This window comes from Camellia sinensis, chromosome 1 (assembly GCF_055761805.1).
Source record: "Camellia sinensis isolate YWXY chromosome 1, ASM5576180v1, whole genome shotgun sequence".
In the NCBI taxonomy this organism is placed as follows: domain Eukaryota; kingdom Viridiplantae; phylum Streptophyta; class Magnoliopsida; order Ericales; family Theaceae; genus Camellia; species Camellia sinensis.
This window is the reverse complement of record NC_138961.1, coordinates 252,733,595-252,747,444: the sequence shown is the minus strand read 5'-3', so window position 1 is coordinate 252,747,444 and position 13,850 is coordinate 252,733,595. Positions and strand designations below refer to the sequence as shown.

Genomic DNA, 13,850 nt, shown 5'->3' with positions numbered 1-13,850 from the left:
ATTGAAATATATGATATCATTATTTAATATATCATATTTATATTTTGTTAGGATAAATTACATTTCGTTGTTTTCAAATTTTAGTATTTTCTGATTTTAACTCTTAAATTTTTTTTATTTGTTGTTTTTTATTTTGATCTTTAGGCTTGTTTAGGAATTGATATTTTTAATGATTTTTTTATTAAAATTTTAACTTCCCAAACAAAGCATTTGTTTGGAAAGTTGAGGTTGGGGTTTTTTTGGTTAAAATAGTCATAAAAAAATAAAATAGGTTTTTTAGTTCAATAAGATAAAATATCACATCCAACCCATAATTATTACATTCTTTTTCTCAAACAAAACTTTTTAGCCCCAAATTAAAATAGTCAAAAAACTAAAAAGTTAAAAAGTTTACTCACTTTCCAAACGAATCCAAAACCTTAGGCTGTGTTTGGATAGATTTTCAAACTATAATTTTACCCCCATATTCTAAGGCTACATCTTTCAAATTATATTTTCACAACAAAAAGAAAACTCTACAGAAAACTCTGTGTCAAGCTAATTTTTTTTTTTTTTTTTTGAAATTTGGCGTAACCAGTCATCTGACCGGTCAACCGGAACATGGCAATTTTTTTTTTTTTTTTTTTGGCAATTGGCACTTTTTTATATATATTTTTTTTAATAAAACAATATTTTCAAAAAAATTTAAAATTTTTTATGAACTTTTGATTGATTTTTGAGTTGTATGTTTAGTTATAAGTTGTAAATTTTTGTATCAAATATCATGTCACATCAAAAAAATTTCACTCAATTCAAAACTCATTCACCAAACAAATTTTCCACACTCAAATCATAATTTCAAAACTTACAAACTTAAAATACAACTATATTCTCAAATCATATTTAGAAAACTCTATCAAACGCTACCTTAATGTTTCTATATGTTTTCAACTTACATGACACTTACAATTGTTGCTATGTGTTACTTACGGGAAATTATTTAATAATTTTGGAACATTACACTTAATAACCAATTATTTAACCTTCATGTTGTTCTCTTATCCTCAACATAAATCGTGAGTCTCTACCCTTCTTTATCAATCAAAATATTATGAAACACCACGTATTCATATTCCGAAAATATTAAATAATTACCCCTTATTTAGATGACACTTTCAATGGTTGCTATGTGTTAGTGAAAGGGTAAGGGACAGTGAAAAGAGACTGTAATGATAGAGAGCTGAGAGAGAAGGAGAGAGTGTTTTGTATATTTTTGGGCTATCAGATTTTAGTTTAGATTTAGAGTTAAATTTCAATTAAGTCTAAAATTACATGACATCACAAAATTATTAAGACAGTATTTAAATCATAAATTTTACATATTTTTTTTCTCTTTCTAAATTTCTATTCAAATTCATAATCCAAATTAAATTTTTGCATTGCAGGCAGCCAGCAATCATTTTAAAAATATAATTAGTTTCACCATCCAACAGCTCCACTTTTGGACAGACTATTAATGGGGAATACTCATTTTTCTTTCTTTTTTTATGTTATACTAGTTGGACCCCATGCGCGATTAAATTAGTAACTGTTACTCTATTTTTTTTAATTTTTCAAATAAACGAAACCCATCCATATCAAGAAGAGCTATGCTCACCGGCTATATACAGACAAAAATACTAGTGTAGTGGGGTCAAGGATTTGCGTGCTAAACTATACATTCACATATTGCATTAATGTGTATGTGGATATTGGAGGAGCAAAATTGTCATCAAGAAGTCTAAATTGTCACCGATACAAATCTACCAAAAAAAAAAAAAAATAGAAGAAAAAGAAGAAGAAGAAGAAGACAACATAAATCCAAAAAACATGGACAATATCTTCACGGGCAATCAAATAACATAAAAACCTCAAATCTAACCCCAAAAAAAAATACGGCAAATAAATTCCAATTCAAAACCAATATGACATACACCAAAAATACAATTTGAACTAATTGACATATCTCTATGGAACAAGGTTAAAAATCAGAGAGGCTGTGTCACCATTCAACTTTTAGTGCTAATTTTTGGCATATGTTACCTCACCTCTTCACTATTCAAAACAATTTCTGCCAACCTAGATGCCTTGTATGATGGCATAAATAAAAACCCATCAAGAAGTTTCGTGCACTTCAACCCTCACTTCGCCATCAAGAACTCAATTAGATGATGCTCGCTGCACAAAACAAAACAAATATATAAATACATAATGCATTTTTAATAAAATTCAAAGATTAACATTGTTAAAATGTAAACTGCCAACACAAAATAACGTTAAAGTATGAAACATATGAAAAATACCTTCTATTGTGATAGGTTGTTATGAAAACAGATCCTGGAGAATTTTGGAGTAGAAATGTCACAGTGGCAAAGAGATAATCAAATTCTTGCCAATAGATGCACAATATACATCTCATCTTCAGTTTAATGGAGCAAAAGAAGAAAAAAAATAGTAGCTCAACAAAAATAATCCTACCACTTGTATCATATAACACATCAGCCCCAAGGATAACTTTTTGATGTATACTGAAGATAGTTGCATCCCACATGCCCCATGTCAGTCCCGTTACCTACAAGACAAGCCAAAATCATCTTGTAGTCTATCAATGCCATCTTCATATGATAGATTGATATGCATTTGTGCTAAAAGGAGATGAAAAAACAACATGTTGACACAGGTTCTAATCATGAGAAAGTGTTCAGAACCAATTGTAATTGGCATATTGTAAATAAAAAAGTAAAAAAGATAGCTTACTTTACAATTTAGATTATTTAAATCAGACACTCTTTTCATGGTTGCACTTGCAGATTCAAGACAAAAACTTTTCAAATTATTTTATCAAATAGAAACAAAAGCCACCTCTCTAGAGTGAATGAAGAGACAAACACCAATATGAAGCAACAATTTACAACAGTTTGACTGAAGCCAAACACACCTTAATACTCAAAAGCCTCAAACGAAATGAAACAACAATTATATAATAGTTTTTACTAACAGGTTGTGAAGAAGTTCCACTTCTTCCTCAAACTATCTAATGTAAACCTACTAAGCAAATTTAAAGGAAAAAAAAAAAAAATTAAAAGGCTATTATGTCAAACAAATAAAATACTAATGCCATTCAACAATATGTCAAACAAATAAAAACAAGCGATTCTTTGAAAATTTACGCTTTTATATCAATCTGTGCTGCATCATTCATGTTATTCTTCCTCTCGGATTTTCCTACAGTTGACGAAGGAAGAAAGATTGAGATTATTAGAATTTATTCCTAGACTCGCCTGATTGATGTGTTTGATATATTTAAAGTAGATGAAATGCATAATTAATCGAACAAGTTGAGGAAAACAGCATAATAATTCACATCTAATTGCAAGTGTGTGTATATATATATCTGAGGAGTTTCTTCTCATCAGAACAATACATGACATGATTTAATTTTGTGGAATGCTCTATTGCCCTGTGTGGCGCAGTTATTGATGCCGCTTATGTATTTTTTATTTTTTATTTCAAATTTGGGGCAAAATAACATTAAAAAACTAATTATCGTGGAGCTGCGAAGGAATTGTTTTTTAGATTATACTTATAAATTGAGTTTCAAGTTCGAATAAATTGTAACAAACAGGCCCTATATATGTTCTTAAGATCAGATTTTAGTACACTATCGCAAATGATCAAAATCAATTCAATGATCAATTAGTGTTATTCAGGATTAGATTTACCTTCTGCAGAATCTGGCATGTACTTTGCAATTCGATATTTCTACAAAGCAAATGGAAAAAGAAAGACAAACAATCACGTTAGATCTCTAACATCAAGATACCAAATAGGGCTTAAACAACAAAGTTCTTTAAAATGTTATTAGTACCTGCAAATGGCCTTTCACATGAAAGATGGTCAACCCCTCTGAGTCCATTAGCTTCAGTATCGCCTTTGGTGTTGCCTCCAAAATTTGGATTGAAAAAAAGGGTTAATGATCAATTAATAATAGTTGTTTCTATACCTGCACAACGGGGTCATGTCAAAGCTACTCACTTTCTGCTCGACCGAGGTGATTTACACACTCGACAAAGCAGTCATGAAGATCTTGAGTCCGTCGAATTCGTGTTTAACTCGAAATGGCCGATCCAGAGTTACCAGAAGTAACTGAAACACCTCCAGCAGGTCTAGCTGCAGACTGCCTCAAATGCTGATGCTGAGAATTATACAAATTGTGACAAACCTGTCATGTATACATAGATATAACCAGGATGAGATTAATCCCTTTTTTTGGATCATGGGTTGTGGAGGTAAAGGAAAAGAAAAGAGAAAACATAAGAAAATGAAGTAAAAAAGATGCCAAATTAATTTTCCCAGCACCCAAACATAGCTACCAATAAATAAATAAATAAATAAATGAACACCATACATGAATCAATGCATTGAACGTGAAGTTATAAAAAAAGACTTACACTAAGATCCCGATTTCCTTCAAAAGGAATTGAAGGCTGCCTCATATCTGAATTATCAAAATCACTGAGCAACTTTCTTTTCAGCAGAAAAATGTGTTCTCTTTCTGAGAAATTGTTGCATGGAGTTTTACAGGATCTTTCATCAGAACTGTGGTTTTTATTGCTACAAAAGTGGGATTTCGCATCAGATTGCAGGGCATGTTTGGACTGCGAATTGGGATCTTCTTGCCCTGGCGTATCGAAATAAAAACTATCCCCTGTAGATAGATATGATGGAGTATGCAGATCATAATTCTCGGGTTGTTGGGAGGACACAATGGGATTTCCAGATTGATACTCATAGTGCCTGTTTGGCAGAAATTATTTACAGCTTATTTCAGCTTTCAGCTTAATTTAAGCTATTTTGATGTGTTTGGTTTAGCTAATAGCTTTGTGAAAGTCAGAAATCAGCTTATTCTTTGAGTGGGGCAGGAGATGCTTTAAGAATAAGCTGGAAATCAGCTTAAGCTGAAAGTTATAAGCTATAAGCTGTTTAGGCATAAGCTATAAGCACTTTCCCACAGCTCTACCAAACAGGGCTATATTGTGGAAAGCCCATGTAACGCTCGGTTGCAAAAAAAGCAGAAGATGGTGAACCGATACGACTCAATAAAAATATACACAATTTCATGAGCATAGGGATATGCAAGAAAAAGCAACAGCAATGAAACACATAAGACCAAACACTCTTGTTAATTGAGAAAAATTTTGGTGCTAGAAAATTGCAGAACCAAACTAACCTTTCAAATCATCAAGCAGCCCTATTGCCACCTTTTCATCATCATTACCTCTTCAAACTTCCACTATATCGGCATCAACCCAACAATGCAAGTATTAATTTTGTAGCTCCATTAGGAAATTCAAACACAATTTATATAATTAATCATCAAACTAGCATTAAGGAAACAATCCAAAAAAGCATCAACGTAGATCAATTTCATCAGTTTAATAATTAATTAATCTAACAAATTAATACATTACAACTTGCAATACAAATCAATTGATTAATCCAATAAATGCAAGATCCACTCAAGGGTTGATCACAAGGTTTTAGCTGGAAAGTTCCAAACCCAAAATAAAGGGAATAATATTATTCAAAAAATGGTGCAATATATTTCATGTGTAACAATATTTAGCACCACTCTAATTAAAGCAAACCCAAAATAAATTACAATTTCGTAAAAATGTTTGTTAAATTTATTTGCTATTTTGAAAAAGAATCAACCATCTACTTTTTATTTTCAGAATTTACATTAAGGCATATGATAAAAATAATGTAATCAAACCATGTGCTTATTATGTATGCATAGGCTGCAAAATAAGCAAGAATTGAAGTACCTTTTGAATAGAAGGGAGATGACCGAGTGATTGAAGCAATGATTGGTAGAAATGCCATTATCTCTTTCTTTAGCTGGCACAAAATTTAAATCCATTACCTAAATAACCAAGGTTAAACAAATCAATCTTGACATAAAATATACTTGGTAACCCAACATTTTAAGATAAGTGTTTGCTGTGGGAAATTAAATACAAAGCGACTAAACACTAATTTCACCAAATTTCAAGTGCTCACAAAAGTCCAACAAACAAAGAACCCTACATTTTTTGACCCAAACAACTCATATTAGAGAATGTCAAGAATGAACCATGTCTCTTGTGGCCACTACCGGCTGTTATATAACAAAACTGTATCATAAGCAATGCCTCGTCTCTCAAGCATTGAGTTCTCTACCTCCAATTGTTAACTGTTGAAGAATGATTCCTGCAATGTAAGCCTAAAATTATAACCCCAACTAACCAAAATTTAATCATCATCTTGAATATTTTTAACTGCAAACTGCAGGGAGAAAGACAGGTAGGGAAAAATTGCAGAATTAAATAAATCTAAATTATTGTGTTTCTCATTGACAACATATTTCATAGCATAATGAAAGCACTAAATAACTAAAGCTACCACACATATGTAATTGTGTTTTCTGGTATTGAATTTCACAAAACAACCTCTATAGATCTTTTCACTTGATTCCACTGTAATTCAATCCCTTCATAGTCATCAAATGCTCTAAAACTACACAAAGAACAGACCAAAATAATTTTTTTTTAAGTTAGGAAAATATCACACACAACAAAAGTTCAAAACAATATGAGGAAATGAGGTTGACACACTGTCTTGAAAAGCTCCTTTGCCAAGAATTTGTTTTGTACTACCAAAAAATAGCAACCTGTAACATGAAAAAAACTTGAATTGTAATGAACCAGATAAAGAGAAAGCAAAATACAAAAGGTAATAAAATAAGGCAGACATTTTAAAAATTACCAGGTCAATCCGTAAGCTCCCTAAGGATCAATTTTAGATGAAATCACTACCCAAAACAAAATACTAAAGCCAAAATTTACACACACAAAACACAAACACTAAACCCATTAAGCATATACAAATTAGGCATATTCAAAGAGACACGCACTAAACCAGAATATACAGAGAGATGGGTGTGTTTAATTCTCGAATTGAAGAAACACAGAACAAAATATACAAATCAGGTATATTCAAATTCCCAAGTTTTGCAAAAAAGCACAGTAAGGATAAAAATTCAAATCACAAAAAACTCCAGATATGGATAGAAAAAAAGAAAGAAAAATCGTAATTAGCTTACAGGAATAGAATTTTTTAAAAATCGAAACGGCCACCACTTTGCAAACTAGATACCGATCTTGATGAAGAAAAAGAAGAAGAAGAAGAATAGGCCAGTTAATAGGAGGAAAAAAAATGAAGCATGATATTCAGCTTAGAAGCTGTGGATAAATGAACAATATAGATGTGGCAATCATATAAGCCTAATCAGATAAAGCACTCCAACATTACCAATTCAACACCATCACATCCCACTCCACCAAAAAAAAATGGATTCAATTTTTATTTTTATTTATATATATATATATATATAAAGGCCCTTTGAAAAAGAAACAAAAAGAGGAATCCCACAAGGAGAAAAGTAACAAGGGCTCCTAAAGATTAATTTCCTAGATGATTCCAAAACAAAGTAGAAAACGACAGGTAAAGTGATAGCTGCTAATGCTTAACCATATGGAGAACAAGACGATCATGTGTTAAGGCCACCATAATTCAAAATCAACAATACCCTACAAAATAAATACTAAGCCAAAGGGAAGTGATTCAATTTTATTCTCTTTTGAATTTGTGGTTCAGACATATTGCCTAACACATGGTGAACAATTTGTGGGGGCTAAGACATCTAAGTCTCTTATTCAAACATATTTGCAAACACATGGTAAATAAATCATAAAGACAACAAAACATAAATAAAATAATGCCATGAATGTATAACATTAAATCGAAACAGACATACAATTGAAAATAGAAGCAGACAGAATAATAAACAGAGACAACATACCAGCTATTCTGATGCAAACCACATTGAAGCACCGCTTTGCCAATATAAAGGTCCAAATAGTTCGCAAAACTTGGAATCTCTGTTGAAACAAGACAAGCAGGCCATGTTTGTGAATCAAACATATAAATCTTTGCTCAACAGGCAGCGTTGTTGGCCGGATAATTTATTTTGTGCTTGGGTTCATTGGGAGCACAGCGAGAGAGAGAATCGTTTGATTGCAAATTTGATCCACCGAAACACAATAAAATTCTAGGAGGAAGAGATGGCGGGCTTTGGTTGGCTGGGCAATCGGTTGAGATTGCACGTGGTTCTGTTGCACGTAGCTTCACCCAAACAATGCAAGGCCAAGAAGACACGTACACCAAAAAATTGGAAAGAACAGAAGAGATGCAAAAGACACGTAAGTCAATTCTTTGGGTAGAATGTTATATTGTAAACACTCAGTGGGCATTTCTGGTAAATTACTGCGTTAGATTGACAGCACTTGTATGCTTTCATTCTTTTATAGAATGTCATAGATGTTAAGTGACACCATCTGTTACACCATGTTACACCACTCTTACCTGCTTTTAATATATGCTATAGATTTTGATTTATCGTATTTATGGTATGCATGCATTATTATATTGATATTATATATCGTATAGTAAAATTTATTAAATCAATATAGTAGTGATGCATAAGATAGTAAATCAAATACAATAAAAAAATTATGATATGTATAACTTTACTCAATAAATGATTTATGATAAGGTAATTTGGCATACATACATTGAGAAATGTTTGGGGCCTCGAATGGTTGAGGCTGGAATGTCTCGAATTCCTTTTTTTTTTTTTTTTTTTTTTTTTTTGGGACTATGTTGGTTTGTTTGTTTGTTTTTTTTTTTTTTTTTGGGGGGGGGGGGGAGGATGGTTATATGTAAGGGTGTGCCAAAAAATTAGACATCCCGTACTCACTTAGCTTGTGTGGTTTGGTAAGGTGAGTGAGTTGGGTTGAACTGGTTGGCTGATAAAATTAACGGATCAGTTAGGAATAAAAATAGAATAGGGACTCGTACAAAATTATATGAAATTAATAAATTTTAACCAGCAAATCAGTCAATTTTATCACCTAACCAGTCCAATCTAGGCTGAGTTGGTACAGGATGTCCACCCTTCCAGAAAAAAAAAAAAAATCAAGCCAACACAGCGCAACAAATTTACAGCGCCCCCCGCCAAAAAAAAGGGGGGGGGGGGAAGAGAGGAATTGTCAAGGCATTCAAGCCTCGCCAATTCAAGGCGCCTAGCACTGCCAATATATATTATACAAAAGAATCACCCCTAAATTGTTTTCTTTTGCTAGGAAAGCTGATGCGTAGCAGGGGTGCCTCATCCCAAGCAGTAGTGTGTGTGTGTGTGTGGGGGGGGGGGGGGGGGGGGGGCTGCCCTGTGTGCAATGCAACACGGGTTTCAAGATCTGTGCACATGCCCCAAACGCGTTTTATGCTCAACTTTTATTCAAGTTTAGAGTTGAACCAACCTCTCATATCCTATCCTAACTAATATACATACATGTATTGGTGCGGGTTCCCACTTCTCATACCTTAAGCTACCTCCATTTAATTACCAGACACAAAAGCAATGCAAATATATATATATATATATATCATGCAAATTTGGGAATCAGACTTTCAATTAGCTATTCCAAAGAGTGAAATTTCTTTTACTTCCTTCTATCGAGTCTCTGAGTGTGTAGTTTTCACCAGTAAATCCACAATTCACACTGCTTCCACTAGTTTTCGTCATTTCAAGATCTTCCCATATCAATTCATGTTTTGTGTTTAACTTGGGTAAAAATTATTTCGTTTTGGAGTGTTAGTGCTCTATAGTTTTGCAGCAATAAGTGTATTATGTAGTTTTCCCAAAACTAACTTCCATTGTAGTAAACCAAGCCAAGAAGACTTTTGTTTCATTTAAAGACATGGGTAACATAATATTCCATGCTTTAAGTTACAACAATTCCAAAGATGAAACTTCGAAAGCTTATACGTTGCCTACACATGAGCAATAACAAGTTAACATGGACTAACCCAAAAGTTGTTACAAGATATGAAAGCATGGCCCTCGAAAGCTAAAATGGCCTAGCAGCCTCTTCCATCATCTGCTTTACTCTAACCAGTTTTTCTATCTCTATGAGAACCTGCAATTGTATAAACAGAAGGGATAGTCCCAAGCTAAGTCTCCTCATCCATTTAACTTAATCTTAAGAACATGTTATGCTTGTGTGTGTATGTGTGTGTGTGTATGTAACTTCACCTCCAAAGCCATGTCTTCTTTGGTTACAGCATCCAAGACATCATAACCTAACTGGGAAGCCACCTCTGCAAAGAACAAGAGGCTGTTACAACAAGTGGGAAATAATAATCTAACATAGCATGAACTATAGAAAAATCAATGGGCATACTGTGAAGAGAAACAGTCGTATCCGCTGTAGCATATCCGCCTTTCAGCTCTTCATACAAAACAACAAGCTGATTGAACATCCATACAACACATTTACTTGAGTTAACACTGTTAATCAGGAGCGCTCAACAATGGCATATACTCTGGATGTCTATCAGGTTAAATAATGGAAATTATTTTACAAGGAAAGAAGAAGTGAGCTAATTAGAAGTTCGAGTGGGAAAAACTGACCTCAGAATAAGATCCAAAACTAAATATTTCTGATTCAGAAAGTTGACTCCCATTTTCTATGGCATCCCTGGCTATCATGTCTAGAGGGACATCAATCCATATAGAAAGCCCGTGTCTCAATAATGCCCTATAAGTGTTAATTGGAAAATCGAGTTGAAAACAAAACTTGATGTTTGAACACAACAGAATAGACTAGTACTGCAGAACAACACAAGTAGAGAAACAGAGGAATCAATAGACATACAGATTAGTTGTGCTCTGAACTGCACCATTTCCAGCACAAACAACCAAGCGACCCATGGATGATAACTGCTTCAATACTTCAATCTGATAAAAAAATCACCGTAAAATTTAGCCAGTTTATCTAGATTTGAGCAACTAAAGCAGATTGCGTAATTGGATTTATTGAATTTTCTACGATTAATTGTTCAGTTTTGGTCACGGGATGCCTCAGTTGGAAAATAGGCATTTGCTCATTTATTGCACAATCCCCCTTTGAATGACAAACCTAAAGAAGAACTAAAACTAACAATCTCAAACCCTTAAAGCGTGGCATTAAAGAAATGTCTGCAAAAGTTACCTCCCATTCAGAAAATCCTTCCTTATCTCTCTCTCTAAAAGATTTGCCAGCAGATCCACCACCTGCAGCTTCCTCAACCAAATTATCACTGCACACCAAGTAAACAAAAAAATTAACTCAGCTACCATATTTCAAGCTGAAAGAGCTGCTCCTGATTTTGTGACAGGATTGCACGGGTACCTGTCAAAGTAGTAATATCGCAATGTATCAGCCAGAAGTTTCCCCATACTAGTTTTCATGGCACCGTTTATCCCTTAATAGTTACAAGAACCATCATATCAAATCATAAATAAGTACACAACTAGACATAAAAAAAAGGTAAGGATAAGATTCAATGGACAAAATTTCATCAATCAGGGAGAAAAAAAAAAAGAAAAAAAGGAAGGGGGGGTTCAATCTGCATAAACTAGTGCTCACCAACAAGAAATATTGAAGTTCCTTTTAGATCAGGGGAAATATCTATGGCCTTGTTCTGAAATAAAACTGAACAGTTAAAATTAGCACTTCAAACCATATGAAATTATTTCTCACCTCCTACTAATCATTGTCAAACAATATTAGACAAATGATAAAGCATAATTAATGCTACACTTGGGTTGTGTATGGATCATAAATTTTAGTAGCGATTTGGAAGGGAAAGGAAAAGGCAAGGGAAAAATCACTACCTAAATCTATGATCCAAACACAATGTCAAGTGAAAAGATAATCCTTCTTGCTTCCAAAAGGAAGCATCTTGAAAGTATTTACTTCATGTTTTTTCTTTTTTAACAAAAAAAGAATTAAAGATTTACCAACAAATAATTGGGATTTGAACATTCATGTAAGGTGGGATTAAAATGTCACCTTGACTGCTAAAGCAAGATCAACATCTGCAACCTTTGTTGCCGAACCTTACAAAGAAGAAAGCAAATTGAAAGGCAGAAAAAAAAAAAAAAAAAAAAAAATAGCTTTGTAAGTAGAATACTAGAGAATGTTGAGAAATTGAACCGAACCGAACATTAACATCTTAGAACTCCACCACCCCAATCCAATGGGCTACACCAAACAAGCTCGCATAATGATTAATTTAAATCACAATTCAAATGATACCCCAAAAAAATTGAAAGGTCCAACCCAACCCAACCATGTCCAAAAAATTTATAATTAAAAAAAAGTTAATAATAATAATAATAGGAAGACACACTATTATTAACAGACAGTACTTGCATTGCAACTACCAATTATCAAGCACAAAACGCCATTACACAACATTTGGACCAAGACCAGAAATTTATTGTAAATAAAAAATTCAAATAGCAATCAGCTCTGTAAAAGCATATAGGAGTAGTACTAGTGTAACTGTAAGAAGTAAACAAAAATAGAATAAATAAGAAGGTGAAGTAACTAACCGTAAGCAGCGTCATCGGGGAGTGAGCGGGTGGTGGTAGATAAGGGTTTAAGGGGCAATTTGGGGGTGGTGGTGGTGGTGGTTAGAGAGAGAAGTGAAGTTGGAAGAGGTGTCTGAAATCGGCGCTTCAAATTTGAGAAGCCACGGGGGCTCACAGCAGTTAATTGACAATGGAGGAATGGTACTGGTGGCTGTCGTGATTGCTGGAGCAATTGGCTTCGGACCTCACCGCAACTTGACCCTAGTATCCTCATATCTGCTCCTCCTAGTGTTTTTGTCCCTTCACTGCGTGTGTTCCCCCTCGCAAATATCAAATATCTAAGCCAAATATATTTCGACAAAAGGAAGCAGCTTTGCCTCTAGTCGGTATTACGGATTTCGTTTTGATAATTTAAATTATTTAATGTGTAAAAATTGTTAAGTATAGATATTTTAAAAAAAATTATATTGATCGGATATCGATAGCTATTTTATCGGATTAGTTTTTTGTTAATTATTTATTTGTTCACCGTCTATTTTTTTAATACAAAACCGATTTGATTATATAACTATCGATATCCGGTCAATGCGATTTTTCACAAGCATATAGTACTCGATGAGATCTACACATTGAACGATTCAGATTATCAAAACGGAAGACCGAACAACACTGTCAAATTTAATCTCGGACTGGATACAAGTTGTTCCCTTTACAAAAATATTTTAAAACTCTAAAATATGAGTTTTAATGGAACTCTAGGAATGGATGTTTTAATTTTTTTTTTGTTCTTATCATATTACTAGAGTTTTTATTTTGGGTGATTATTTAATATTTTCAGAATATAGACCGTGGTGTTATAAAAAGTTTTGATTGGTAGAAAAGGTTAAGAACCCACAATTTATGTTGGGAATGAATGAATAATATGAAACTAAGTAATTAATAATTAGTTTGAAATTTGATCACATGATATTCCAAAATTTTTAAATAATTCCCCTCTCTAAATTTTTATACCTTATTGTCAGATGCTTTTTTTTCTTTATTACCATTAGGAAGACTCACGCGTAGATCTAAATTAATGGCGTTTTTTTATTAAATATTATTTAAAAAAAGGGGTATTTTTTTTAAGGTCCCTGATATTATGATTTTACATTATAAAGGACATCAAATATTTTCATGATGTCTAAGGTCCCTCAACATCAATCCAGAGAAAATTGATCCAGAGAAAATTGGTCCAGAGAAAATTCAAGTCAGAGAAAATTGGTCCAGAGAAAATTCAAATCAGAGAAAATTGGTCCAGAGAAAATTCAAG

General features: G+C 33.2%; 2 protein-coding genes across 18 annotated transcripts; both read right to left on the bottom strand.

Annotated features, from left to right (window-relative positions):
• Positions 1-1,834: 1,834 nt before the first annotated feature.
• LOC114315853 (uncharacterized) lies at positions 1,835-8,177 on the bottom strand. Of its 13 annotated transcripts, none has more exons than XR_014327354.1 (12): positions 7,922-8,035; positions 6,510-6,576; positions 6,109-6,270; positions 5,847-5,944; positions 5,249-5,311; positions 4,470-4,726; positions 4,054-4,240; positions 3,887-3,961; positions 3,741-3,780; positions 2,497-2,590; positions 2,322-2,355; positions 1,835-2,196 (listed from the first exon to the last, which is right to left on the bottom strand). XR_014327354.1 is itself a non-coding variant. In XM_082865959.1 (12 exons), exons 1-4 carry the CDS (start codon positions 8,041-8,043, stop codon positions 5,916-5,918), a joined length of 237 nt encoding a protein of 78 aa, XP_082722085.1. In that variant the 5' UTR covers positions 8,044-8,177; the 3' UTR covers positions 1,835-2,196; positions 2,322-2,355; positions 2,497-2,590; positions 3,741-3,780; positions 3,887-3,961; positions 4,054-4,240; positions 4,470-4,726; positions 5,249-5,311; positions 5,847-5,915. The 13 variants fall into 13 exon arrangements, 7 of the variants coding, with proteins under 7 accessions (XP_082722085.1, XP_082722064.1, XP_082722080.1 ...); XM_082865959.1 differs by lacking the exon at positions 6,510-6,576 and adding an exon at positions 6,675-6,730 and having other exon boundaries at positions 6,241-6,270; positions 7,922-8,177; XM_082865938.1 differs by lacking the exon at positions 6,510-6,576 and adding an exon at positions 6,675-6,730 and having other exon boundaries at positions 5,847-5,919; positions 6,241-6,270; positions 7,922-8,177.
• Positions 8,178-9,837: 1,660 nt separating this feature from the next.
• Positions 9,838-13,534, bottom strand: LOC145788562 (putative inactive shikimate kinase like 1, chloroplastic). 5 transcript variants are annotated; one of them, XR_014327319.1, is made up of 10 exons: positions 12,563-13,534; positions 12,018-12,064; positions 11,592-11,646; positions 11,355-11,427; positions 11,175-11,262; positions 10,839-10,921; positions 10,595-10,721; positions 10,365-10,514; positions 10,217-10,281; positions 9,838-10,100 (listed from the first exon to the last, which is right to left on the bottom strand). XR_014327319.1 is itself a non-coding variant. In XM_028262469.2 (10 exons), exons 1-10 carry the CDS (start codon positions 12,813-12,815, stop codon positions 10,032-10,034), a joined length of 927 nt encoding a protein of 308 aa, XP_028118270.1. In that variant the 5' UTR covers positions 12,816-12,887; the 3' UTR covers positions 9,838-10,031. The 5 variants fall into 5 exon arrangements, 4 of the variants coding, with proteins under 4 accessions (XP_028118270.1, XP_082722060.1, XP_082722034.1 ...); XM_028262469.2 differs by having other exon boundaries at positions 10,365-10,431; positions 12,563-12,887; XM_082865934.1 differs by having other exon boundaries at positions 10,365-10,431; positions 11,592-11,657; positions 11,966-12,064; positions 12,563-12,873.
• Positions 13,535-13,850: the final 316 nt, after the last annotated feature.